Raw genomic sequence first — 25,503 nt, 5'->3', positions numbered from 1 at the left:
CGCTCCTTCTCCTCCACATTTTGGACATGAGCCCCACGGGGACACTCCCATATAAAAGGCTCTTCGAGGGGCTATATATAGCCGCAGTGCAAACTTATATTGTAATTCCCAGTGACTCGCTACTTTGGTTAATTGTCTAATAGAGAGGATATGCGCTTGCAATTGCGAGGCTTGTATCCTGATTGGCAGGTCCTTATTCCATTGTTCAGCCAGTCCTATGTAGACCAGTTCCGCTGCAGTATCTCGAATATGACGATGGTGATATGTGAGTGGGACCTTTTGTTGCGCCTCCATGGAAAATGCTGATGCCAGTTCTTCCTGAACGTCCTCTGCCAACCATTCCCATGGTAAGGTGTCCACGTAGTGTTTGAGCTGCCTGTAGTGAAATTCGTCTGCTGCTACGAGACCAAACTCTTTCTGCAACTCCAAAAACGATTTCATCTTGCCCTCACGATTAAGCACCTGCAGGAGATATATCACCCCTTTATTTTTCCATCTGTGGAAGACCGCGTACATGTTTCCAGGTGCAAAACTCCTATTTCCACATATGGACCTAAATGGTGTCACTCTAGCTGAAAACTTATGTAGCCGACATATCCAGTTCCATGTGGCTTTGGCTGACGGCACTATCCATGAATATCGTAATACTTCTGGGACAGGGCCACCTCCCACATGTAGGTAACCAGTGAGTTCCTCACCCTGAACACTCCTTTGACCCTTATATAGCGTAGCAAAATAATCTGTAAAAATTTGACCAATCTGCTTATAATCATTAGTCATTCTATCTGCTTTATCTCTTAAGGTAGTCACTGCTCTAGGGCCTCCCTGGTTTTTAATTATGTTTGCCAATAAGCGCCCTGCTCTGTTGCCAAACTTATGGGTGGCAGAGCTGGTAGTTGGGAGGCGGGGATAGTGCTGGGCAGACTTATACGGTCTGTGCCAGAGCTGGTGGTTGGGAGGCGGGGTTGGGAGGCGGGGATAGGGCTGGTCAGACTTATACGGTCTGTGCACTGAAGAGGACAGTACAAATAAAAAAGTAGCACATATGAATTTATCTTCTTGGGCAGACTGGATGGACCGTGCAGGTCTTTTTCTGCCGTCATCTACTATGTTACTATGTTATGCAGTCTGTACTTATAGAACGGTGCGGACCTACTTTCCTTCTCATGTAGTAACGAGTTGAGTGCTATTTGTGTTGACTTTAAAGTGTCCAAGGTGACTCTTGACGGCCTTTGTGCATGTACCTTCTGTGCTTTTTTTAGTTTTTCCTCCAGTGCCAAGATTCCCGCTATTCTGCGTTTGTTATGTTTGCTACTATATGCAATAATGTCCCCTCTAAGGACCGCCTTTGAGGCCATCCAAAATAGAATAGGCTGTGTTTGTGCATGTGAGATGTTGTTCCGTGTGTACTCTTCCCATCTGATCGCAAGATACTTTGCAAACTATGGGTCTGAGTATAGATAGGCTGGAAATCTCCATCCTCTACCCCTTTCCTTGTCTGTTTGTGTTTCTATGTCTACCCACACAAAAGCATGATCCGAAATTTCCTCGGGGCCTATGTCTGCTTTTACCATCTGCGAAAAGACCGTGCGTTCTACCAATATGTAGTCTAGGCGGGATTGTGAGCCATGAGCTCTCGATCGGTGCGTGTATTTCCGATCTAGGGGGTGAAACGTTCTCCACACGTCAACTAGGTTAAGTTCTCTGGCAAACAATGCCATCTCTTTAGCCCTTCTCCCAGAGTAGTGTGGTGAGACGCTGTTTGAGCAGTCTATCTGGGGATCAAGTACCAAATTAAAATCTCCTACCACTATCAGCTTCTCCTTTCCTTCTGTGACACACTTACTTATCAATGTCCTTAAGAAGCTGGGTTCGTGTTTGGGCCGTAGAGGGCCACTAGTCTGAGTTCCAAACCTGGCATCCACACTTTTAATGTAATGTATCTCCCATCTCTCCCAGTGGCCAGCAATGACGCTCTGTATGTTAATCCTTTGCGAAAAAGTATCGCTATCCCTCCTTTTTTCCCTTGTGCAGGCACTGAAAAGACCTCTCCCACCCACATCCTTTTTAGTTTTTTGTGTTCTATGTCATTGAGGTGGGTCTCCTGAATGCAGGCAATGTCTGCTTGATGCCTTTTCAAGGCAGTCAGTATTTTTGCCCATTTAATTGGGGAGCTTACCCCCCCCCCCCCCCATGTTCCATGTTATTATTTTAACTGGCATGTTGCTTACCCTGATAGTCCTTTATATGTGATTTCTCGTGTTCCCTTCTCTCCTGTCTATTTCTTTTTTGTTGTGATGTGTGAAGGCGTGTTCCTAACCCCCCCGTTTCCCTCCCTTCCCTTCCTCCCCCTTAAACACCCAGGCTCCATCCTCTGATTCTCGAAGATGGAATGTGGAGATCACTTAAGCCCCTGAGTCCATGCCCTTCTATCCTCCTGTTTTAGTGCACTTACTGTTTGTCTCGCGTCTCCAAGTTGGTTGTCTGCTTCACTCAGCATTAATTAATTCAGCTTCTCGCACTGCTACTGTTGCCGCAGATGTTTCCTTGAATGATTTCCATTGGCCTCCGATTAAAATTCTTAATGTTGCTGGAAACCTCAAAGAAAATCGTATATCTTTCTTCGCCAAGGTTGCACATAGCGGGTGAAATTGGCGCCTTTGCTGTTGTACCTCCGCTGAAAAATCTTGGAAAATTAAGACTGTTCCCCTCATGTTTTAAGGAGTCTCAGCGCATTCTGAAGCCTTGCAAAATCTCCATCTTGTGCCGGTAGTTGAAGATTCTGGCCACCACCACTCTTGGGCGTGCATTACCTTCCGTTTTCCGCCCAACTCTGTGTGCCCTTTCGATCACTATTGGGCCTATGGTGTCTGTGAGCGCCAGCTCCTTTGCAAGCCAGTTTTCGAGCCAGCACGTTAAGTTTCGTTCCGGAACACTCTCTGCCAGTCCGACAATCCTAATATTGTTCCTTCTGGAACGATTCTCTAACTCTTCCAATTTTTCACCGCTCTCTTTTAGCTGTTTTGTAAGGTTCGCTATTTCAGGGCTGTAACCTCTGCTGTCGTCCTCCAGGGACGATACTCGGGTCTCAAGATCACCCACTCTCGTCCCTATACCATCCGACTGCATGGCCAGGGTCTCCAACTTCTGATCCACCTCCGCCCATTTTGGGTCCCAAACCCTTACCACTGCTGCGGTGAGTTGCAGGAGCTGTGCTTCAGAAAATCCTCCGGGTTGCGTCGCGTCAGCCTCCGCTATTTTGGATTGATCGGAGCTGTCCGTCTTCATTTTCTCCGGCTTTTCTTTCTTTGTGGATCTTTGCACCATCGTCCCAGGTGCGTTCCTCAGGTATCTGTCCATATGAGGGGTTGTTGTCCCTGTCAATATTGGGTCTGTGTCCGCGAGAATCACTAAATTCCGGGCATGGGTCTCGGAGCTCCAGCCACTCGCTGCTGTTCAGCTCATGTCCCACGTGATCTCCCAATTCCCACACTTTAAAGACAAGCCCTGCATTCTGGTTTCCCTGCTGTGAGTGTGGCAACAAGAGCCATACAATTTACTGACTCCATGACAAGCCAACAGTTCCTTGTCACAAGTTGTATAGCCCCATCTCTTTGGAATGCATTTCAAGAAGACTTACGCTCAGAACCCTCTCATTACGTAGAGCTGCTCTTTAAAACTGGCTTTTCTCGTGCTTATTTCAACCTTGACTATCTGAATTCTTTCCTCATACAGTAGGGAAACATTCCTATTCTGACTTATGGACTGTTCAACCGAGTCTTATCGCGTAGCGTTTCCTCTTTCCTTTTGTGGTCTGCTGATACACCTCCAAAGGTTTTTATGTTGTGCTATGCAGTCCCTACCCTCTTTTCTGTTGTCTAGTTGTGTCCTGCCCCTGGGGCCTTGTTTTGTCCAATTGTTTACAAAAGCATTAATTCCACTTGTTGCTTAGCACTTTTGTATAGATATGTTACCATTATAAAAAATAAATCTAATAAATCTACCATCCAGAAACAGTACCAGTCAATCCCGAAGTTATTTAAACCTTCACTATCCTGTCTGCAATGGGCTTGGATACAAATCAACTTATGCTTCCAGCTTCTCTTACATAAGTACGCGATTATGGAACGCCCTGCCCAAAACTCTGAAATGTATCACTCTGAAATTGTTCACTTGTCTTTAGATTGTTTTCTTGTCTTTTAGATTGTAAGCTCTTTGAGCAGGGACTGTCCTTCTATGTTTAAATTGTACAGCGCTGCGTAACCCTAGTAGCGCTTTAGAAATGCTAGTTAGTAGTAGTAGTAGTAGTAGTATCCACAACCATCTTACTTTCAGGAAATCATTGAAAACCATCTTATTTATGAAAGCCTACCTTTCGGAGCCAAATGCAACTGTTTTTATCCTTTTATCACCTCCCCTCCTATTTCGCTGTTGCTTTAGACTTCTGTTACTTTATGCTCCTACTTTATATTATATTTGTATAAGTCACATTGAGCCTCCAACTATGTGGGGAAAATGTGGGGTATACATGTATTAAATAAATAAATTATATACACTGTCATGATGGCTCCACAAATGTTGGGTTATAAATCTCAAAAATGAATAAAAAATAAATAAAATTATATTGCACTAATGCACATTAATTACCACATTAACACACATCAGTCGATCTAGCCTGCAATTTGTACCGGAGGCAATGGAGCATTAATTGCCTTGCCCAAAGTCCCAAGAAACATCAGGGGGATTTGAACCCCGGCTTCTCCTGTTTTCAGCCTGCTGCTCTAACCTAGACGATTCCTTGTCAATAGCAATGTGCACGCTTGCTGTAATCCAAGATGGCTGCTCCCTGCTTGCTGTAATCCAAGATGGCTGCTCCCTGCTTGCTGTAATCCAAGATGGCTGCTCCCTGCGAGAGTCTCCATCGAAGCAGGCCACTTGCAGCTTTAAGAGTTCCTGTCTGGTCCAGGGTTGCTTTCAGCAAGCTGTAAAATAATCATCTAGAATTCCCCAGATACGCAGTACCTGGCTGGGACTTTCCTGTTCAATTTAATTACTCTCAGATGAACGGTTAAAAGCCCTCCAGTTAAACCCTATTCAGGCAAGAAACTCATGTGTGCCTAGTTCATAATCCATTTAAACAAAATAAAATTAAACTACGGTCAATAGAGAAGAAGTTCAAACTACAAAGGAGAATGGCGAGAACATCCCTTTGCTCAAAAACACAACAGTGGGACTTCATTTGCTTGCTGTTTTGCAACATGGGTGATCTTTCTATGAGTTCTGCATATGTTTAAGCAGATAACTACTACTAATACTACTACCAATCATTTCTACAGCGCTACTAGACGTACGCAGCGCTGTACACGTTATATACAGGTACTTTCTCTGTCCCTAGGGGGCTCACAATCTAAGTTTTTTTTGTACCTGGGGCAATGGAGGATTATGTGACTTGTCCAGGGTTACAAGGAACTGCAGTGGGAACTGAACCCAGTTTGCCAGGATCAAAGCCTGCTAGGCCACTCCTCTTCCACCCCACATTATCCATTCTCAGCAGAACTGTTCACTGTCAGCCTCTTCCCTTAGTACCCCACCCCTCCAGCAACTCCCAAAAACAAAGACTCTAAGGCTCCGATGCTCAAAGCCTACCATGCTTGCAAACGTTTGATTTACACTGGCTGTAGTTGGTCTAGCACTCACATTATTCAGTGTGTAATGCAGAAAAGGGTTCTGTGCCACTTTTACCATTCACCATAACAGCTACAGATAATCCTATGCACATGTTTAACCCTTAAGGTGAGTGTCAATATATTCATCTCCCTGTAGCAGAGGAAAGGGGTGTTCCTGGAACAGGTGGGGACAGGGGGAAACAAAAAAGTGAATTTATGGGGGTATACACCCTATACCCTTGAATATAAACCGAGATAACACTCCCCCCCCCCCTTTCTTTAGAAGAAAAATGTTAACTCAAATATAAACAGAGATTTTATATTCCTGCATTCCTCCCCTTCCATCCTTCCTTCTCTCCACTATGGTGTCTAGTATTCACCTCCCTCCCACCCCTATGATGTCCGGCATTCCTACCACTATCTCCCTCCCTCCTTCTCTACCAGCCCCCCTGAACTGAGACTTCTCACTGACTCCCTCCCTCCCCCAAACAGACATGGCTCACACTTAGTTCCTCTCTCCCCCTGGATGAACCCCCTTTCCGGCCCCTCCAGTAGCCCCCCCCCCCCCCCCCACCAGGCCTACCATACTTCTCTGGTGGTCTAGTGGTGCAAAAGCAATCCCCACTCACTCCTGCCCATGCCATCTCTGTGGTAAAAATGGCTGCCACTAGAAGTCATGGCAACCATAGCATGGGCAGGAGTGAGTGGGGATTGCTCTTGCCCCAATGCGCCTACAGACCACCACATAGGTAGGATAGGTCTGGGAAGGATCTACCAGCAGATCTGGTGTGTGTGTGGGGGGGAGGGAGGAGCTAGCCATCCTGTTCAGTGGGAGGGGGAGGGAGTCAGTGAGAAGTCTGCCAGTTCTGGGGGGAGCTGGTGGCAGTCATGGCAGAGGTGGAGGAGGAGGGACACAACTGGGAGGTAGGGAATGATAGAAATGTCGGACATCACGGGGATGGGAAGTAGGTCGGTCTCGAATATAAACTGAGCTTAAATTTTAAATGCCTTTTTTTGGGCCAAAAAATCTGTTTATATTGGAGTATATACGGTTCCTTTCTGCTCTCTGTAATCTTTGACAGGCATTTTTTACACAAGTCTGAAAATAAACATATAACAAATTGTTTTCGAAGAACCAGCAAAATGCCAATTGCAGGTGTCAAATTAAATTTTTCTTATCTGTGACATCTGCAAAATATTAACTTCAGCCAATGTAAATATTTTATCTAGGGTCACAAAAGAAGTCGTTAGCCTGACCCCTTTCAGACTAGCAAGTAGGCAAATTACACTTAAATCCAGACATTAAGCTCAACAAACAAGATTTCACTGCATTAACTTGATAAATTGTGACTAACTTTCAAGAGCTACATTTATAGCCGTTCCAGAGCTGGTGTAATTGTGTGCGTGTACTCTGTCAGGGCAGTTCTGTAAACTGGAGCCCATCCTACACAGGAAAGTAGACACCTTCTTTCCTTTACAGAACACTAGTGTAACGCTCGGTGCGTGTGGTTAGGCACGAACATTTACGCCAGGGGCGTAGCCAGACCTCACGGGGGAAGGGGGCCAGAGCCCGGGATGGGGAACAATTTGGTCTGCCGTCCCCACCCCCTGCCGCAGCAAATACCTTGGCTGGTGGGGGTCCACAACCACTGCCAGTAGAAGTGTTGTCCAGTGCCAGTCTCCGGAGCTGCCACGTTGCCTGCCCTGCTCTGTCTTCCTCTCACGTCCTGCACACTCCTTTTAGTGAAATTGAGCATTCTTCTCAGTTTCATTAAAAGGAGAGTGCCGGACGTGAGGGGAAGAAAGAGGGCAGGCAATGTGATGGTGCTGGAGACCGGTGCTGGACAACGCTTCAGCTGGCAGGGATTGAGGACCCCCTGCCAGCAAAACCAGGGGCCCAGAGGAAATTTGAGGGGCCCCAATCCCCACCTAGGTACACCACTGATTTATGCCAGTTATACAGCTGGTGCAAATATTTGCACCTCGATGCAGGAGATATTATACACCATGGAAGATAAGGTGCATAGCTAAGTTTCTGGCATTTATGCGTGGTATGTGTACACATATGCATGTGTATGCTGGTGGCCATTTATGCACGCATTTGCCATGTAAATTTTATCGCCTTCTTTGCAGAATTACCCCTACTTGCAACATATGTAAATATTTTGTAAAATGATACAACTCTGCCTCTGCCTAAAAATACCCCTATTACTACTACTTAACATTTCTAGAGCGCTACTAGGGTTACGCAGCGCTGTACAAATTAATAACTAAGGACGGTCCCTGCTCAGAAGAGCTTACAATCTAAAGGACGAAATGTCAAGTTGGGGTAGTCTAGATTTCCTGAGTAGAGGTGTTGTGATTAGGTGCCGAAAGCGACATTGAAGAGGTGGGCTTTGAGCAATGATTTGAAGATGGGTAGGGAGGGGGCCTGGCGTATGGGCTCAGGGAGTTTGTTTCAAGCATGGGGTGAGGCGAGGCAGAAAGGGCGGAGCCTAGAGTTGGCGGTGGTGGAGAAGGGTACTGAAAGGAGGGATTTGTCTTGAGAGCGGAGGTTACGGGTAGGGACATAAGGGGAGATGAGGGTAGAGAGGTAAGGAGGGGCTGCAGATCGAGTGCATTTGTAGGTTAGTAGGAGAGGCTTGAACTGTATGTGGTATCTGATCGGAAGCCAGTGAAGTGACTTGAGGAGAGGGGTGATATGAGTATATTGGCCAAGGCGGAAGATAAGACATGCGGCAGAGTTCTGGATGGACTGAAGGGGGGATAGGTGGCTAAGTGGGAGGCCAGTGAGGAGTAGGTTGCAGAAGTCAAGGCAAGAGGTAATGAGAGAGTGGATGAGAGTTCAGGTGGTGTGCTCAGAGAGGAAGGGGCGAATTTTCCTAATGTTGTAGAGGAAGAAGCGACAGGTCTTGGCTATCTGCTGGATATGCGCAGAGAAGGAGAGGGAGGAGTCGAAGATTACACCGAGGTTGCGGGCAGATGAGACGGGGATGATGAGGGTGTTATCAACTGAAATAGAGAGTGAAGGGAGAGGAGAAGTGGGTTTGGGTGGGAAAACAATAAGTTCAGTCTTGGCCATGTTCAGTTTCAGGTGGCGGTTGGACATCCAGGCAGCAATGTTGGATAAGCAGGCTGATACTTTGGCCTGGGTTTCCGCAGTGATGTCTGGTGTGGAGAGATACAGCTGGGTGTCGTCAGCATAAAGATGACAGTGGAAACCATGAGATGAGATCAGGGAGCCTAAGGAAGAGGTGTAGATTGAAAAAAGGAGGGGCCCAAGGACAGATCCCTGAGGAACTCCAACAGAGAGCAGGATAGGAGAGGAGGACAAACCATGAGAGTGTACTCTGAAGGTACGATGGGAGAGATAAGAGGAGAACCAGGAGAGGACAGAGCCCTGGAACCCAAAGGAGGACAGTGTGTCAAGAAGTAGGTTGTGATTGACAGTGTCAAAAGTGGCAGATAGGTAGAGGAGGATGAGGATGGCGTAGTGACCTTTAGATTTGGCGAGGAACAGGTCATTGCAGACTTTAGATAGTGCCGTTTCTGTTGAGTGTAGGGGGCGAAAGCCGGATTGAAGCGGATCGAGGATGGCATGAGAGGAGAGAAAAATCAATGCAGCGGCTGTGAACGGCGCGTTCAAGTATCTTGGAGAGGAAGGGTAGGAGGGAAATGGGATGGTAGTTGGAAGGACAGGTAGGGTCAAGTGATGGTTTTTTGAGGAGTAGTGTGACCACAGCATGCTTGAAGGTGTCCGGTACAGTTGCAGTGGAGAGAGAGAGGTTGAGGATATGACGGTGGGGGTGATAGTAGGAGCGATGGTGCTAAGTAGGTTGGTGGGGATGGGGTCTGAGGTACAGGTGGTGGATTTCGAGGAGGAGAGGAGATAGGTGGTTTTCGTCTTCGGTGATATCAGGAAAAGAGGAGAAGGAGGCCTGGGTTGGTTGGTTGAGAGAGTGGGTTGTAGGATGAAGAGGAGGAGAAGGTTTGGTGGTAAATTCGAGGTTAATCTTCTGGACCTTGTCACGGAAGTAGTCGGCCAGAGATTGAGGAGAGAGTGAGGGGGGGTGGGAGCAGAGGGCACTTTGAGGAGGGAGTTGAGGGTGGCGAAGAGATGGCGAGGTTTAGAGCTGAGGGAATTAGTCATTTGGGTGTAATAGTCCTGTTTGGCGAGGAATAGGATTGGAAGGAGGACAGCATGAATTTGAAGTGAATGAAATCAGTATGGGTGCGAGATTTCCTCCAGAGGCGTTCAGCCGAACGGGCGAAGGAGCGAAGGTATCGGGTGCAAGGGGTCAGCCAGGGCTGGGGATTGGTACGCTTTGTGGGATGGGAGATGGACGGTGCAAGGGTGTCTAGAGCAGAGGAGAGAGTGGCATTGTAAGTGGAGACAGCTTTGTCAACAGATTTGGAGGACATGATGGAAGGGAGGAGATCAGAGATACTAGAGGATAAGGTGAGGGGGTCAACAGCCTGGAGATTTCTGGAAGTAGTATTTAGTGTTGGGCAAGATTGAGGGGGAGGGTGCTGAAGTGTGAATGTGATTAGGTGATGGTCAGAGAGAAGAAAAGCTGATGCGCGGAAATTGGAGGGTGAGCAAGTAGAAGAGAGGACGAGATCAAGACAGTGGCCAGATTTGTGAGTAGGGGTGGAGGAGCTCAGTTGGAGGTTGAAGGAGGAGGTAAGAGTGAGGAACTGAGAAACATATGAGTCGGATGGGTTATCAATGTGTATGTTGAAGTCACCAAGAATGAGGGATGGGGATGAGGGCTCAAGAAAAACGGAGAGCCAGGCATCGAAGTCAGTAAGGAAGGAAGGGAGGGCCTTATTAGGGGGGCGGTAAATGACTGCAACTTTGAGTGGCAGCGGGTGGAATAGACGGATGGAGTGAACTTCAAAGGATGAGAAGCAGTGAGACTGAGGTAGGTGGAGAGGTTGAAAACTGAAGGAGGGCGAAAGTAGAATTACCCCTACTTGCAACATATGTACATATTTTGTAAAATGATACAACTCTGCCTCTGCCTAAAAATACCCCTGAGAACACCTATGCACAATCTTGTAGGTGCGTGTACCTCTACACAATTTTATTAAGATATAATAATCTTTATAAAATTATCCCCTCAACCATCTGACTACTTACTCAGTTTTTAGTCTGAAGTCCATATCCCCAAGCAAATCATTAACCTGATGATTCCTCTATAATCGGGGCTTCAGTGGCTTAGGAAATGGTAAATAGGACCCTTCATACTTCAATGCAAAAGTAGAGCATTGGCAGCATTTCAGCTTACAGCTCCACAAATCAGCTGGTTGAGAATTTTACAAACATGATCACAGAAATGACCTCAGTTCTTATTTCAGCATTCACCGTGCGAAGTATAAATGTGCCCCCCCCCCCCCCGACCACCACCACCACCACCACCACCACCACCACCACCACAACAAACCCACAAACAAAAACGCAGATTTGTTAAACGTACCTCGAGGTGAGTTTCCCTTGCTAAGAGTGGCGTAGGCTCCTAAAGTACTAATACCCCCAAATCCCTCCCCAAAGAAGGACACGGTTACCTCTCTGAGGGGTCTCTTGTACCACTGTTTCTGGAACCCTTCGTTCCTGCACGCCGAGGCATCAGCCCTGAAACTCCAGATGCCGTTTAGCTCCTTACGTTCCCGGGTGGGGGTCTCCCTGGGGTACAGCATGCCCCCCTGCACAGCCTGGGTTGGGGCACAGCAGAGGAGCAGGCAGGAAAGAGCCCAAAGGACATGCACCAGGGCTGTCAGCATCCTGTCCTGTGGGCACACTGTACCCAACCCAGCGACGGGCAGGCTGGCTGCTTTCAGCACGAGATCATGTGAGCGAGAAGCCCCGCCTCCATCTTACTGTAAAGAATCAACCGCGCCGTTCTCCTGACGCCTTGCGTTTGATTGGCTGAGTGTAGCCGTCATTCGTAGGTAAAGGAAGAATTTCGGTGGTCAACGCCTCTGCCAATCAGTCGAGTTCAGGAAACATTTTCTATATGTTACTGAAGTTAGATATAAAGTGGTAAAACTCAAATGGGAGTCTTTCTTTTGTGTGTGTGTGTGTTTTTGTTTGTTACAAAGTAACAGTACTAACAGTAGAATACAATTACAAGGTAGAGAAAGGACAATGCAAAGCACAATTTCCAGGTTTGGTGCAAAAGGACTCTCTCCCCCAACCTACCAACCTTTACCTGTGCTCCACAGTGACTGTCAGTCTTGGGGAAAGAATGAGAGCAGAAATCCCAGGACTGAAGGGGGTTGGGAAGCTTATTGGGGAAAATGGATCACCACTAAATATATAGTTAAATTATGTTGGGGAATGTTAAACATTTTATCAGAGTTGTATGTTATAGCTGTTCGTGGAAAAAAATTCAATAAGAAGGAAATCCCAATAGAAGTTGCTTTACCCCCAGCTCTTCAAATAATTAACATTTCTTCTCACATCCAACTTTTGTGCTTAGAGGACACAAAAACTTTAAGAGATCCCCTATGAAGAAGTACAGAAATAAAGGGTAATATAAATAAACAAACAAAAATACAGGGGAAGCAAAACCTAGCGGAGTGTTTGGTATGGCAGTGAGTTATTTGGGTGACTTGCATCTTGGTACGAAGCAGTGGCTAGCCAGACAGCTGATTTTGGATGGGCTGAAGCCGGAGGAAGATGGGCCCAAAAATTAATCTTTTTTTTTTTTGTTACATTTGTACCCTGCGCTTTCCCACTCATGGCAGGCTCAATGTGGCTTACATGGGGCAATAGAGGGTTAAGTGACTTGCCCAGAGTCACAGCTGCACAGGGTGTAAGTGTTCCTTCTGCCAGGAGGAGGTCTTCGGCTAGTGGGGTTTGTGGATGTCTGCCAGCCACACCAACAAAGCACTGATGGGCCCACCCAGGCATAGGAGCCAACTTTTCAAAATTATCGGAGGTGCTTAGCCTAGTGGAAATAACCCCTCCCTGGACACATGCAATTAATTTTCTCAATATTGGGGGTGCTCAAGCACCCACTCCTATGCACCCAGGCCCACCCTTGGCTATGCCACTAGGAAGACGACTTTTGAAAAGGGAAAATCATTGAATTGATGAGAGTCCAGATTTGGGAGTGTAGAAATGGAAAGAGTTAATTTTATGCATTAAGAAAATACGTTAGAAATTAGCTTTTAAGCAGAATATATGTCTAGCTAACCGCATGGTTGACAATGCCGTGATGTAATGGGACAAACAGTCTGCTTTCTGTAAAAACAAGAAGTAACAAGATCTGCAGTTAAAGATAAGAATTCGTAGTGATCACTCTGGATGTGGCATCAGAAAGTTCTACTAACTGGTGAAATAGTGCCAGCATGAGAATCACTTGAATGAGCATAAATCAAGGATAATTCTTCAGGTAACAACAGCGCCATTGGTTCAACACTGGCTGGATGAAAATCATTCAGTTGAAGATTTACATTGAAGTATTCTTGATTCTATTGAGTTGGGGTGGGAGGCTGGTAACTTGGGAGTATTTTCTTAATCACAAAGAGCACCACTGAACTTTCACTCTGAATTCAGTCAGCCCATACGGGTTAAATCTCAAAATGTCAATAGAAATAATAATAGAGTAGTGGGCTGAGAAGCAGTGAAGCCTGATTAAAATCCCATTGCTGCTTCTTGTGATCTTAGGCAAGTCACTAAGCTCTCCGTTATCTCTAGGTTCAAACAGATTGCAAGGCCGCTGGTGACTCATTACTGTGGAAAGAGTGAATGGAACATCTTTTTACATTGGTGAGATATACAGACTAGAGAATGAGATGGGGATGGGGACCTTTGGTAAATCCGTGGTAACAAAAAAAGAATGACTGCAGGAACAAAACATTTTACTGCCTTGTGGGTCCAGCGTCTCTTCCTAACTTCCTCCCTTCCCACATGTCTCTCTATCGATGGAACTACGAAGAAGATCCCCCACTGGCCTGCTCCGGGGCCTCCCCTTCTCAGCTGGATTACTTCAGAGAGCAGAAGCTGGCACAGGAGGGAAGGCCCTGGAGCAGGCCTGTGGGGGATCTTCTTTACAATAAAAACAAAATGCTGGACCGTTGGTGGGGGGGGGGGGGGGGGGGGAGGAAGGAGGCAGCAGCAGCACTGGAGAGATAGAGTTGAAGGGGACAGAGGTGCTGGACCCATGGGGGGCATTGCTGGAGGAAGGGAGGGATGGAGCTTTAGAGGCAGCACTGAAGGGAAGAAAGGGCTGGATCTAAAGGTGACAGAGGTACTTGACCCACAGGAGGGAGGGGGCTGGAGCTGAAGGGGACAGAGGTGCTGAACCTGTGGGAGGCTGGAGTTGAAGGGAAGAGAGAGAAATGCTGGAGTCCCATAGGGGGGGGGGGGGGGCTGGAGGGAAGGAAAGGAGGGAGGGAGGGAGAGAGGTGCTGGAGTCCCATGGGGGGGCTAGAGGGAAGGAAGGGAGAGAGGTGCTGGAGTCCCATGGGGGGTGCTGAAGAGATGGGAGAGAAGTTCTAGAGTGAGGAATGGAAGGGAGCGAAGTGCTGGACCCATGGAGGGACTGCTGGAGAGAACGGAGAAAGGTGCTGGACCTGCGGGGGGGGGGGGGGGTGACAGAAAAGAGAACGGGAAAGAGAAATACCGATCCAAGGGGATGAAGGAAGAGGGAGTGAAATACTGAAAACACAGCAGAGGGAAGGAGGGAGAGAGACAAATTGGTATGGGGGAGAAAGAGAAGGGAGAAGCTGAACACAGGGAGGCATACAGAAACAGAAGGGAGATGATGGGCATGAAGGGGAGCATAGGGACAGGGACAGAAAAGTGAGATGTTACATCCAGATAGTATATGGACATAAAGGGAAGATGCTAGACATGGGGGAGAATAGGAACACAGAAGAGAGATACTGGACTTGGGAGGCATAAGGACACAGAGGAGTGATGCTGGAAACAGGGGTATAGAGTGGTGATTATGAATTCCAGGAGATGGACATCAGGAAGATGAAGGACAGGGAAGTATAGAGGATACAGAGAATGTAGATGTTGAATATAGGGAAAGATAGGTACACAGAGATGGAAGATGGATGGTGAGCATGGAGAAAGAAGACATGTCAAATAGGCAGGAAATACTGGCAAGTAAGTTGAGAAGACAGAAGGAAACAGAATCCAGTGCCTGGGACCAATATGATTTGAAAAAAATAAAATGACCAGACAACAAAAGAAAAAAATATTTTCTATTTTGTGATTTGAATATGTTAGATTTGAAATGTGTATCCTGCCAGAGCTGGTGTTAGACGTGGCTAGGGCCCAGGCCAGAAATTTGGGAGGGGACCCCAAAGCCCACTACCAGGCCATGCCTTCTTCAGCTTCCAGCAGGCTTAGGGCTCTCTCTGGCCAGAAGGCAGTTGCCCAAGTTGCACTCCCCTAACATCATCCCTGGCATGTGTGATCTTTATATTTTGCACAGTATAGGAGGAAATGCATCTCTTTCTATTTCTTTGGTGTGGCTTATTGGGGTTTTGGTTTAAAATATGTTTATCATTTTTGGTCAGCTATTATGTATTTGACATTTGTGTTCTATGTGTGTGAGAGGTATTCCGTTAGCATGAATTTTCTATATAGCATTCTGTAGTAATTTGTCTTGTTCAGTTTTCCCGATAGTGGAGGGGATATTTGTGTGGGGAGATGGGAGGTTTGGTTGATCCTTGCTCTGTATTGTTTGTGCTTTATAAAATGACAGTTGTAAGGAATATTGTTTAATTTTATACTTTAATAAAATGACAAATATGGAGGAGTGGCCTAGTGGTTAGTGTGGTGGACTTTGGTCCTGGGGAACTGGGTTCGATTCCCACTTCAGGCACAGGCAGCTCCTTCTGACTCTGGGCAAGTCACTTAACCCTCCATTGCCCCATGTAAGCCGCATTGAGCCTGCCATGAGTGGGAAAGCTCAGGGTACAAATGTAACAAAAATAAAATAGATACTATTGGAGATTCTACACGGAATGTTGCTACTATTGGAGATTCTACATGGAATGTTGCTATTCAACTAGCAACATTCCATGTAGAAGGCTGCGCAGGCTTCTGTTTCTGTGAGTCTGACATCCTGCACGTATGTGCAAGACGTCAGACTCACAGAAGCAGAAGCCTGCGCGGCCACATTGGTGATCTGCAAGGGCCGACTTCTACATGGAATGTTGCTAGTGGAGGAGTGGCCTAGTGGTTAGTGTGGTGGACTTTGGTCCTGGGGAACTGGGTTCGATTCCCACTGCAGGCACAGGCAGCTCCTTGTGACTCTGGACAAGTCACGAGCTGGTCATGGGAGGCAGGGCTGGTGGTTGGGGGGAGGCAGGGATAGTGCTGGACAGACTTATACGGTCTGTGCCCTGAAAATGACAGTTACAAATCAAGGTAAGATATACACAGAAAGTAGCACATATGAGTTTGTCTTGTTGGGCAGACTGGATGGACTGTGCAGGTCTTCTTCTGCCGTCATCTACTATGTTACTATGAGGCATATTTTCAAAGCACTTAGAGGCATATTTTCAAAGCACTTTGGGAGGCTAAGTTCCATAGGTTTCTATGGAACTTTGGGAGGCTAAGTGCTTTGAAAATGAGCTTGTTAGCCTTCCAAAGTTCCATAGAAACCTATGGAACTTTGGAAGGCTAAGTGCTTTGAAAATATGCCTCTTTGTTACTTAACCCTCCATTGCCCCAGGTACAAATAAGTACCTGTATATAATATGTAAGCCGCATTGAGCCTGCCATGAGTGGGAAAGCATGGGGTACAAATGTAATAAAATAAATAAAATATAAAATCATAACTGTTTGAGGTTTGTGCAGATGGGATCCGACAGCGCTCACAGGGATGGGCACAGTGCTCGTGGGGATGGGGCGGACACAAACTTTGTCTCCATGTCATTCTCTAATACAAACCTCCTTCACCTGCAGAAGTGGCCAAAGATTTAATTACAGACATTCACAATATAGCTATGAAAGGGAAAATACCTACTAATGGGCGATTTCTATATGTTGGATGTTGATTTGGACATCTTTGTTGTGTCATCTAGAAGTAGGAAGACCCTGGATTCTCTGTAGGGAGAACTGTTCAAGCAAACAGTAACGGGCCCCACATGGGAGAGGTTTATTCTGCACTTGGTACTTATGAATGGATCAAGTGTTTCTAATGTTATAGTGGGTGATCACCAGATTGTGTGGTCCAATATTAGGACATTCATTAGGTTGTGGCAGGGGTGTAGCTAGGTGGGGCTATGGGACATGGGCCCCTGCAGAATAAGCCCTGGATCCCCTGCTTTCATCCCCCTCCCCCACAACATTTGAACCCCCCTCCCACCACCGTCAGGTACCTTTGCTGGCAGGGGTCCCCAACCCCCGCCAGCTGAAGTCCTCTTCAGCACTGGTCACCGTTTCTATGAGCAGGACAGAAACAGAATCCAGATCAGCAAACGTGCCGGACTCAAGAGACCGGCGCTGAAGGGGACTTTGGCTGGCGGGGATTGGGGACCCCCACCAGCAAAGGTACCTGGCGGTGGCGGGGGAGGATTGGTGATGGCGGTGGGAGGGGGGGTCGAAAGGGACAGGGGAGGGGTGGCAGCTCCAGGGGAGGTCAGCAGTGGCAGGGGGGCTAAAATGTTCCCTCTCACCTAGGGCTCTGGACCCCCCTCCCGCCGAAGTCTGGCTACGCCCCTCGTTTGTGGTTACATTCACACAAACTGGTGCTAAACCCAGAAAAGACAATTACTTGCTGGATGCCATCCACAACCATCTCTGGTCCCACATTTGTTTGGTACAGATATCAAACCTGTTCAATCCTTTCATTATTTAAGGATACTATTTGATTCGCATCTCACTTTCGAACCGCAAATCTCCCGCATGATACAACTAGGATTCTTGACACTTCATCATCTCCACTCTCTTCACAGTTTTTACGTTTCTCTGCTATGCACACTCTCATTCAGGCATCTTTAATTTCCCATCTGGATTAATGCAATTCAGTCTATGCAGGTATGACTAATCGCCAGTTGAAACGGTTACACACTTTACAGAATGCTGCTGTTTCTTATGCAATGCTAAAAGACACGATCAGGTCCCTTCTTTGCTTCGCTTCCACACAAAGTGGAGGAACGATCAATCCCTACGTACATCAGCAAGAGAGAAACCAAGGCGTAGGGTAGATTGGCTCTTCCAATAAACCGAGAGAGACGATAGTTCAAAAAGGTGATTTTTATTGGAACAACTGAAAAGACTTGACACAGCTGCAGTGTTTTGGCGTCAAAACGCCTGCTTCAGGATTCTCGCTGAGTTCATTGTTCAGAGATAGGCAAATTTTCTGTGATCACATAAAACTTTTAAGGGGCCCTTTTACTAAGCCGCATAAGCGTCTGGAGTACTGCATGGCTACTGCGTGGCTCTTGTGGTAATTTCATTTTTGGTGCACGTCCGATATGCGTGTCCAAAAAATAATTATTTTCGGCCGCATGTATTGGCTGTGTGCCAAGTGACATTTGGTGTGCATAGGTCATTACTGCCAGGTTACTGCGTGAGTCTTTACCGTTAGGTCAATGGCTGGTGGTAAGGTCTCAGACCCAAAATGGATGCGTGACCATTTTGATTTTGCCACACATCCATTTTCGGCAAAAGTTTCAAAAGGCCTTTATTACAGGCGTGCTGAAAAATGATTCTGCGCGCACCCAAAACCCCCGCCTACACTACCGCAGGCCATTTTTCAGTGCACCTTAGTAAAAGGACCCCTAAATGAATAAAGTAGATCCAAAGTCCACATTTAGCTGACAGAAGTTTTATGCAGTCCCATGGCCTTTGGATCTACTGTATTCATTTAAAGTTGTATGTGATCACAGAAAATTTGCCTATCTGTGAACAATGAACTTCATGAGACTCCTGAAGCAGGCGTTTTGGTACTCTAGGTGAATCTTCAGCCTTATCCCCCCCCCCCCCCCCCCCCCCATCATGCTTCTGAATACCAATTTTGTGTGTATTTGTTTGATTGTATATATTAGACATGCTCAAATAATGAAGGCAAATTTCTAAAAGTCATTTACCAAGGTATTTATTTATTTATTTGGACTTGAGATTTTTTTATTATTTTTGTTACACTTCTACCCCGCGCTTTCCCACTCATGGCAGGCTCAATGCGGCTTACATATTGTATACAGGTACTTTATTTGTACCTGGGGCAATGGAGGGTTAAGTGACTTGCCCAGAGTCACAAGGAGCTGCCTGTGCCTGAAGTGGGAATTGAACTCAGTTCCTTAGTTCCCCAGGACCAAAGTCCACCAGCCTAACCACTAGGCCACTCCTACCGCAGAAGGCCCACCCTTCCTGCAGGTAAAAGAACACATTGATAGTTCTTTAAATTGTGTGGTTGTCAAGATCAATTGTTTTGTCTGCAGCTGATCCAGGCAATCGCCTAGTCTTTCCAAGGATTGGTCGCAAAGCATATCAATCACATTTTCTCAGTCCTGGAACTGGCCACTGGGACAAGTCTGCCCTTTTACAAAGGAGCGTAAGGACCTACTCGGATCCAGCGCGCTCCAAATCAGAATTACCATCCGGCTACCACATGCCCCAGGTGGTAATTCCGAATTTGGCGCGTGCTGAAAACATGCGGTAGAAAATATTTTCTATTTTCTACCATGGGGCATCTACCCGGTTGGTAAACAGCAGTTGGTATGCACTGCATGCTTACCACCTGGGTAGCGAATGAGACCTTACCTCGTAAGTCAATGGCTGGCGGTAAGGTCTCAGCATGGGCGTAGACTGGGGGGGCCGGGGGGACAATGCCCCCCCAAATGACGACTTAATCGCCCGCAGCGGCGAACGGGCGGGCGTAAAGGAAGCAGCAAGCAGCCACGCTCGACTCCGTCCTTCGCTTCCTGCCCTCTCTCAGCATCGCGCCTGCCCGAAAGGAAATGACATCAGAGGAAGGCGGGATGCAGAGAGGGCAGGAAGCGAAGGACAGAGTTGAGCATGGCTGCTTACTGCTGCTTTTACGCCCACCCTTTCGCCACTGCAACTTCGAGAGTGGAGTGAGCCAGCCTATCGTCCACTGTAAGTAAGGAGCCATTTGGTTAATTTCGATTTCCACTCCCCCGCGCAGCTGTCGCCGTTCACTCAAAACACAGCAAGCAAACCTGTGAGCTGCTGCATCCATGTTGTCATTCTTGGTAGATGCTGCGAAGGGGGAGAGAGGTGGGAGGGAGACGCTGGATAGAATGGGATGGAAAGAAACAGGATGGGCAGGGGAAAGAGGAGAATTGTTGGACAACTGGGATTGATGGAGGGGACAGGGGAGAGAGGAAATTTGCTGGAGAATGGAGAGTTGCTGGACCTTTACACTTTTATTTTTTTGCTAATATGTTTGCTGTTTACACATTGGTCTCTATATGTTGTCTTCATGCTACTTATTATAGACCTGATGTGCATGAAAGAATGAAACTGTATGCAGCCCTACTACTAAAATGGGGTCCTTGTTTCTTACAGAATAAAAAGCCAGGTTTTTTCCCTTCCGTCCTCCATTTTAGCATATTCATTTGAATATGTACATATGCAAATGAATATGCTAATATGCTCCGCCCCATCCTTTGCCCCCCCCCCCCCCCCAAATGAAACAGTCAAACTACGCCCATGGGTCTCAGGCTGAAAATGGATGCACGCTGGTTTTCATTTTGCTGCACGTCCATTTTCCAGCCCATTAAAATAATCCCCTTTTTCCCCCAGACATGGTGGAATAATGGTCTAGTGTGTGTCCAAAACACGCGCCCACACCACCACAGGCCACGTTTGTAAAAGGACGCCTGAGTTTCTTGTATGTTTATCCTTTTAGCCCCCTAGCTTACCCCTCTCATTTCTGACCTACTGTGTTTTGTCCGCTTCAATCTTGTTGCTTTTGTCTGGTCTCTTTCTCGCTGCTCAGGTTTGGCCTTTCAGTTTTCCTGGCTTCAGGCCTCTTTTACTGTTAATTGCTTCAGTGGCAGTGCTTGTTCAAAGGCTGATGTTGAATATAAGCGGTGACTGTTAATTTTTTTTTTTAATATTTCTACGACTGAAAATGACTTTTTTTTTTTTGTCTTTCCAAGATTCAAGCACTGCTAAGTGTGGCAATCTGGATTACATGTCAAGAGCTCTTCCACCGTAAACTTCAACAATTTTCCAGTGCTCTCAAAAGTAAAGTTATATGAGCAAAAACAGCTTTAGAAAAAAAATTTTAAGTAACAGTTTATTGCTGAATAACTCGATGCCACTGTCAGTTCATATTTCTATGCACACTCTAGATTACTTTCAGTGGCGTTGCCCCCCCCCGGGTGCAGCGCCCCCCTCCGTGCAGCGTGACCCACCCCCCCGGCGAAAGAACCCCCCGGGTGCACGCTGCAGGGGGGGGGGGCGTGCGCCGGTCAGCGTCATTGGTTTCCATGCTCCCTCTGCCCCGGAACAGGTTCCTGTTCCGGGGCAGAGGGAGCATGGAAACCAACGACGCTGACCGGCGCGTGGCACCCCCCCAGCGGCGTGCACCCGGGGCGGACCGCCCCCACTTGGTACGCCACTGATTACTTTTAAAATGATTGAATTAAAACATGTCTTAAAATATTGGCATTTATTTATTTATTACATTTGTAGCCCGGGCTTTCCCACTCAAAGCAGGTTCAATGCGGCTTACATAGTAATTGGGATTACAAAGTATTGATGAAGAGAAATAAGTTGGGTGTTATCGGAGTAATAAAAGAGATAAGAATGTAGAGATGCAAGGATGAAGGGAGTAGTAGAAGGATGAGCAAGGGTAAGTGAGCAATTGGAGGGGTAGATGAGGCGGAAAGGGATGGGCAAGAGTGAAGGGAGTAGGAGAGGTGAGAACAAGAGTAGGTGAACATTAGGGGAGGGGTCGGTGAGGCGAAAGGGGATAGAGCAAGGGATAGGCAGGGGAAAATGTGGCAGGAGATGTAGTCATGTCTTGTGTAAAATATAGTTGCAAGGAAGTTTTTTTAGACTGTTTATGGAAAATATAGTAAAAGAAATGTGTATCTGTCTAAGGGGCCCTTTTACTAAGCTGTGGTAGTCAAAGGAGCCTTGTACTTGCGGTGGCAGCCATTTTTGCCGTCTGCCAGAGCCCCTCTGACCACACTGGGTGAAAATAACCAAAAATGAAACGGCCATAGCTAGTCCTCCTTTAAACAAAGTGTACAATCTGCCGGTATCTCAAAAAAAAAAATATATATATATACGGGGAAAAGCCAACTGTAGAAGGTCAGACTCAACTCAGAACGGAAGATTTGCAAAACTTGGCAGCTGTTCTGGAAGATTCTTTGTCTGACGTAATGGATCGAACGACACTCCTAGTTTCTTCTGTATTCAAGCAAGACTTGAATTCAGTGATGTGGCTGGTTTTTTTTTTTTTTTACAAATTCACAAAGTTTATTTTGTGGCCAAAAGGTGTGGTTCTGTCCTGATGTTTCTAAAAACTACACAGGCTAGGAGAAAACTGTTTCTGGCTATGAGAGCTGACGTACACTCTTTAAGAGCCTTGTTCTTATTCGCTTATCCATGTAAATGTATTATACACTATTTTTTAGGAGTGAAATATGTTATTTTTGGATCTTCAACACTTGCGTACCGTCCTAGATACTAAGAAGGTCTCCAGTGAGATTGGATCATACAAATGGCTGCAGATTATTTACTTTAGGGCCTTTTCTTTATTAATAACTTTTCTTCTTATGCTCTCCTTGTAAATTCAATTTACTCCCCCCTTCTTATTGGGCCCTCAGGAAGAGTTAAACAGTTACCAAATTGTTTACTTAGGTTTCTTCTTTGAATACTATATCTGTATTGCTTTAACAAGTGTTGACTTGTAATGTATTTTCAAAATCATAAATAAAGTAAAAAAAGGAAATGGCAGTGCACGGCCATTTTGGATGGAGCACTTACCACCACCCACTGAGGTGGTGGTAAGGGCTCCTGAACTAATCTGGCTCTGTGGTGCAATGGATAGCGTGTTGGCCTTCTAGTTGGTTGAAGAGATTCAAAGGTTGTGGGTTCAAGTCCCATCAGAGTCCCTTTTAGGGGACAGTTTTAGAGGAAGTTACATGGAAATATGTTTAAAACGAATAGGAGGAAATATTTTTTCACTCAACAACTAGTTAAGTTCTGGCACTTTTTGCCGGAGGATGTGGTAACAGCAGTTAGTATATCTGGGTTTAATAAAAGGTTTGGACAAATTCCTGGAAGAAAAGCCCATAGTCTGCTATTGAGACAGACATGGGATGCAACTGCTTGCCCTAGGATTTGTAGTATGGAGTGTTACCACGATTTGGGTTTCTGCCAGGTACTTGTGACCTGGCTTGGCCACTGTTTGGAAAACAGGATACTGGCTTGATGGACCATTGGTCTGACCCAGTATGGTAACCCCCTATGGAAATGTTTTCTCAATAGTTTAGCGCCAGTGATGGGGGTTGTACTACTGCTGGCACCTGCGTTGGGCTGACAGCAGTTCCGGGTTGCCACACAGCAACCCTTTAGTAAGAGGGCCCTAAGATATCCTGAGATCTTTTTCCTTTTAACATTACTTTGGGGAGAATGACTGGAAACTGTTGGAAAGTCGACTGACAGTTTTGCTCTGTTTATGGTGTATAATTGAACAATCTGAATTATGTCACCTTCATCTAAGATTGTTATCATTATTCACTTCATCTATACCATGAATACTGTTTTTATCTTTTCATAGATTTAGGCAGAAATCTCTTTTCAGTGTCAGTGTGATTTAATTAAAATGATACACTCTTCCAAACGTTTAATTACAAATCTATAATTACTTTGTCCAGTTATTCTCACATTACAGTTACAAATTCAAATTACAAGTTGAGTGCATGCTAATGAAATATTTGCTTTTACTAAAAGGTCAGAGGTGGGCTACAGTTGATCTATGAACTGTATGTTGGATGCCCATGTTTTTCTGAATGAACTCAATTTCCCGAAGCAGAATTTGGAGCTCTTTCCATCAGTGATCTTTTCCTTTTGACACCAGAAAGCCACTTAACACTGTAACTGGTGCGAAACTGCTGTGAAGAACTTGGCTAGGTTATACCGTTTCTGTTGATCAACCCATGTGACTGAAGGTCTTCAAAAGCCACATTGGCTCACAGCTTTGACAGTTAAGGCAGTAAGAGTTAGAAAGCTGGGCTTACAGCAAGGGAAGGTATATTCCATTCACACTTCTGTGTAGGTTCTTAAAGATAGGTCCAATCGTCAAGCCCCGTTGTTGGAGACGAGCAGTAATGTCTGCCAGTGCTTCAGCCTTTAGGTGCACAGTTTAAAGAATTTGAAAGTAAAGCTAGTTACTATGGCCCTGATGCCCAGAAGCAAAACACGGGTACTAGAGACCATTAGCACCGGAATAGCACCTGCGTTTGCTGGCATATCATGTTTAAAAGCCCCCACCATGGGGAACAGTGAGCACACCAAGGGATAGTGTAACAAGCATGCATGGGCTAATCCTTTATTCCTTGGCAATGCTCAGCAGTAAGAGCACCAAACAAGGCCGTTCTTGCCACCGAAAACCCTATGCCAGCACAGAGCTGAGGGTGTCTAGGCCATTTGCTAGAATTCGAACACAGGCCTGCCAATATTTTGGAAGGTCAAAACTTATGCTGTTTTTCTTTGATTGATTCCTTGCATGGAAATGTGGTTTGCCTGCACAATGCCTCGGGAACCTCTGTTTCACCTTGGAAATGTGTCATTGGACCAGTTGTCCAGGTCTAAAGACTGATGCCAGGCCCTTGAAAAACCCTGGGAACCTCTTGCTCATATGACTCTTCTTTTGGCCATCAGTCACGTTTCCAGGCTCGAACTAGTTCTGCATATGAAATTCATGAGGGGGGGGAGGGGAGGGAGGCCAATGCGTATGTGCTGGGCACAACCCCCCCCCCCCCCCTTCCTTACTTCATTGCTCAGCGCTAACAGTGCACATAAAATTTGCATGCCATTAGCGCTGAGCATTTGGAAGTTCTTTTGCCGCGCTGTAATGGCGGTATTTTCCGGCACTGTACAGTTTTGAGCATCTGGGCCAAAATGAGCACAGGTATCAGTAATATACGACATGCAGGGCATTATATAGCACACAGTAGTTCAATTTATTTTAAACGTCAGTGTACTTACAGATAAAAATGAGAGGGTGGTTACTACAGGAATTACCTCTTCTGGACTACTATCCAGTTTGCATAACCTGCTGCTAGCCAGGACTGATGATGCTCTTTTAAGATGGCTGATATCTTCTTATGTCATGGTGCTTAGAAAGCAGGTGGACGTACACACTCTCTATAAACCAGTATGAAGTTCCACACACCTTTTTTTCAGGTATATGATGTGAAACCCCTTCCCCATTCCCACATCAAAGTCCTAGTCAAATTCTCTTCTTACCTAACCCAGTTTCCCCAGTGACAAATCTGTAAGGAGTTCAGAATAATTTTGCGAAGTCCAATGGGCATTGTCTGCTGTGGCTTTGGGAGTTTCATGTGAAAGGGGTGTTTTTGTGAAACAAAATTTCACATTGTTTGCTTTCAGTGCCAAATTTTTCTAACCCTTTGGAGGCTCTCTTTCTCTCTCAAAAGAAAAATGATGAATTTCATTGCGGAGGGACTATTTGAGAAAACCCAATCCCAGAGAGAGACTGTTCCTGGCTCTCATGCCTTCTGCTTCTCCATCCAGGATCTCAGCTGGTCAATCTGTGCCATCACGCTGCTTCGAGCTGTGCCACCAGCGGCAGTGTACTGCTCCACGCTGTTCAAGTAATTCCACACCTGCAATACGTCACTGGTAAACAGGGAG

General features: G+C 46.2%; 2 protein-coding genes and 1 long non-coding RNA gene across 6 annotated transcripts in view; 1 reads left to right on the top strand and 2 right to left on the bottom strand.

The window, feature by feature from the left end:
- The window catches only part of GUSB (glucuronidase beta), an 88,231-nt gene extending 76,704 nt beyond the window's left edge, over positions 1-11,527 (bottom strand). For 2 of the 3 annotated variants that reach the window (XM_030222376.1, XM_030222377.1), the window contains exon 1: positions 11,235-11,526. In XM_030222376.1, the coding sequence (XP_030078236.1) occupies positions 11,235-11,450 (216 nt within the window). In that variant the 5' untranslated portion in view covers positions 11,451-11,526. Of the gene's footprint in view, positions 1-11,234 lie in introns of all 3 variants that reach the window. The other variant, XR_003944101.1, reaches the window with a different exon arrangement.
- Positions 1,662-25,341, top strand: LOC115482525. The gene is made up of 3 exons (XR_003944102.1): positions 1,662-1,674; positions 10,293-10,307; positions 25,266-25,341. It is a non-coding gene; the product is annotated as an uncharacterized LOC115482525 (long non-coding RNA).
- Positions 23,457-25,503, bottom strand: part of ASL (argininosuccinate lyase) — an 88,146-nt gene continuing 86,099 nt past the window's right edge. For both annotated transcript variants that reach the window (XM_030222379.1, XM_030222378.1), the window contains exon 17: positions 23,457-25,503. In XM_030222379.1, the coding sequence (XP_030078239.1) occupies positions 25,359-25,503 (145 nt within the window). In that variant the 3' untranslated portion in view covers positions 23,457-25,358.

This window comes from Microcaecilia unicolor, chromosome 13 (genome assembly GCF_901765095.1).
Source record: "Microcaecilia unicolor chromosome 13, aMicUni1.1, whole genome shotgun sequence".
In the NCBI taxonomy this organism is placed as follows: domain Eukaryota; kingdom Metazoa; phylum Chordata; class Amphibia; order Gymnophiona; family Siphonopidae; genus Microcaecilia; species Microcaecilia unicolor.
Note: the sequence above shows the minus strand (reverse complement) of the source record. Positions and strands in the feature narration are given on the sequence as shown.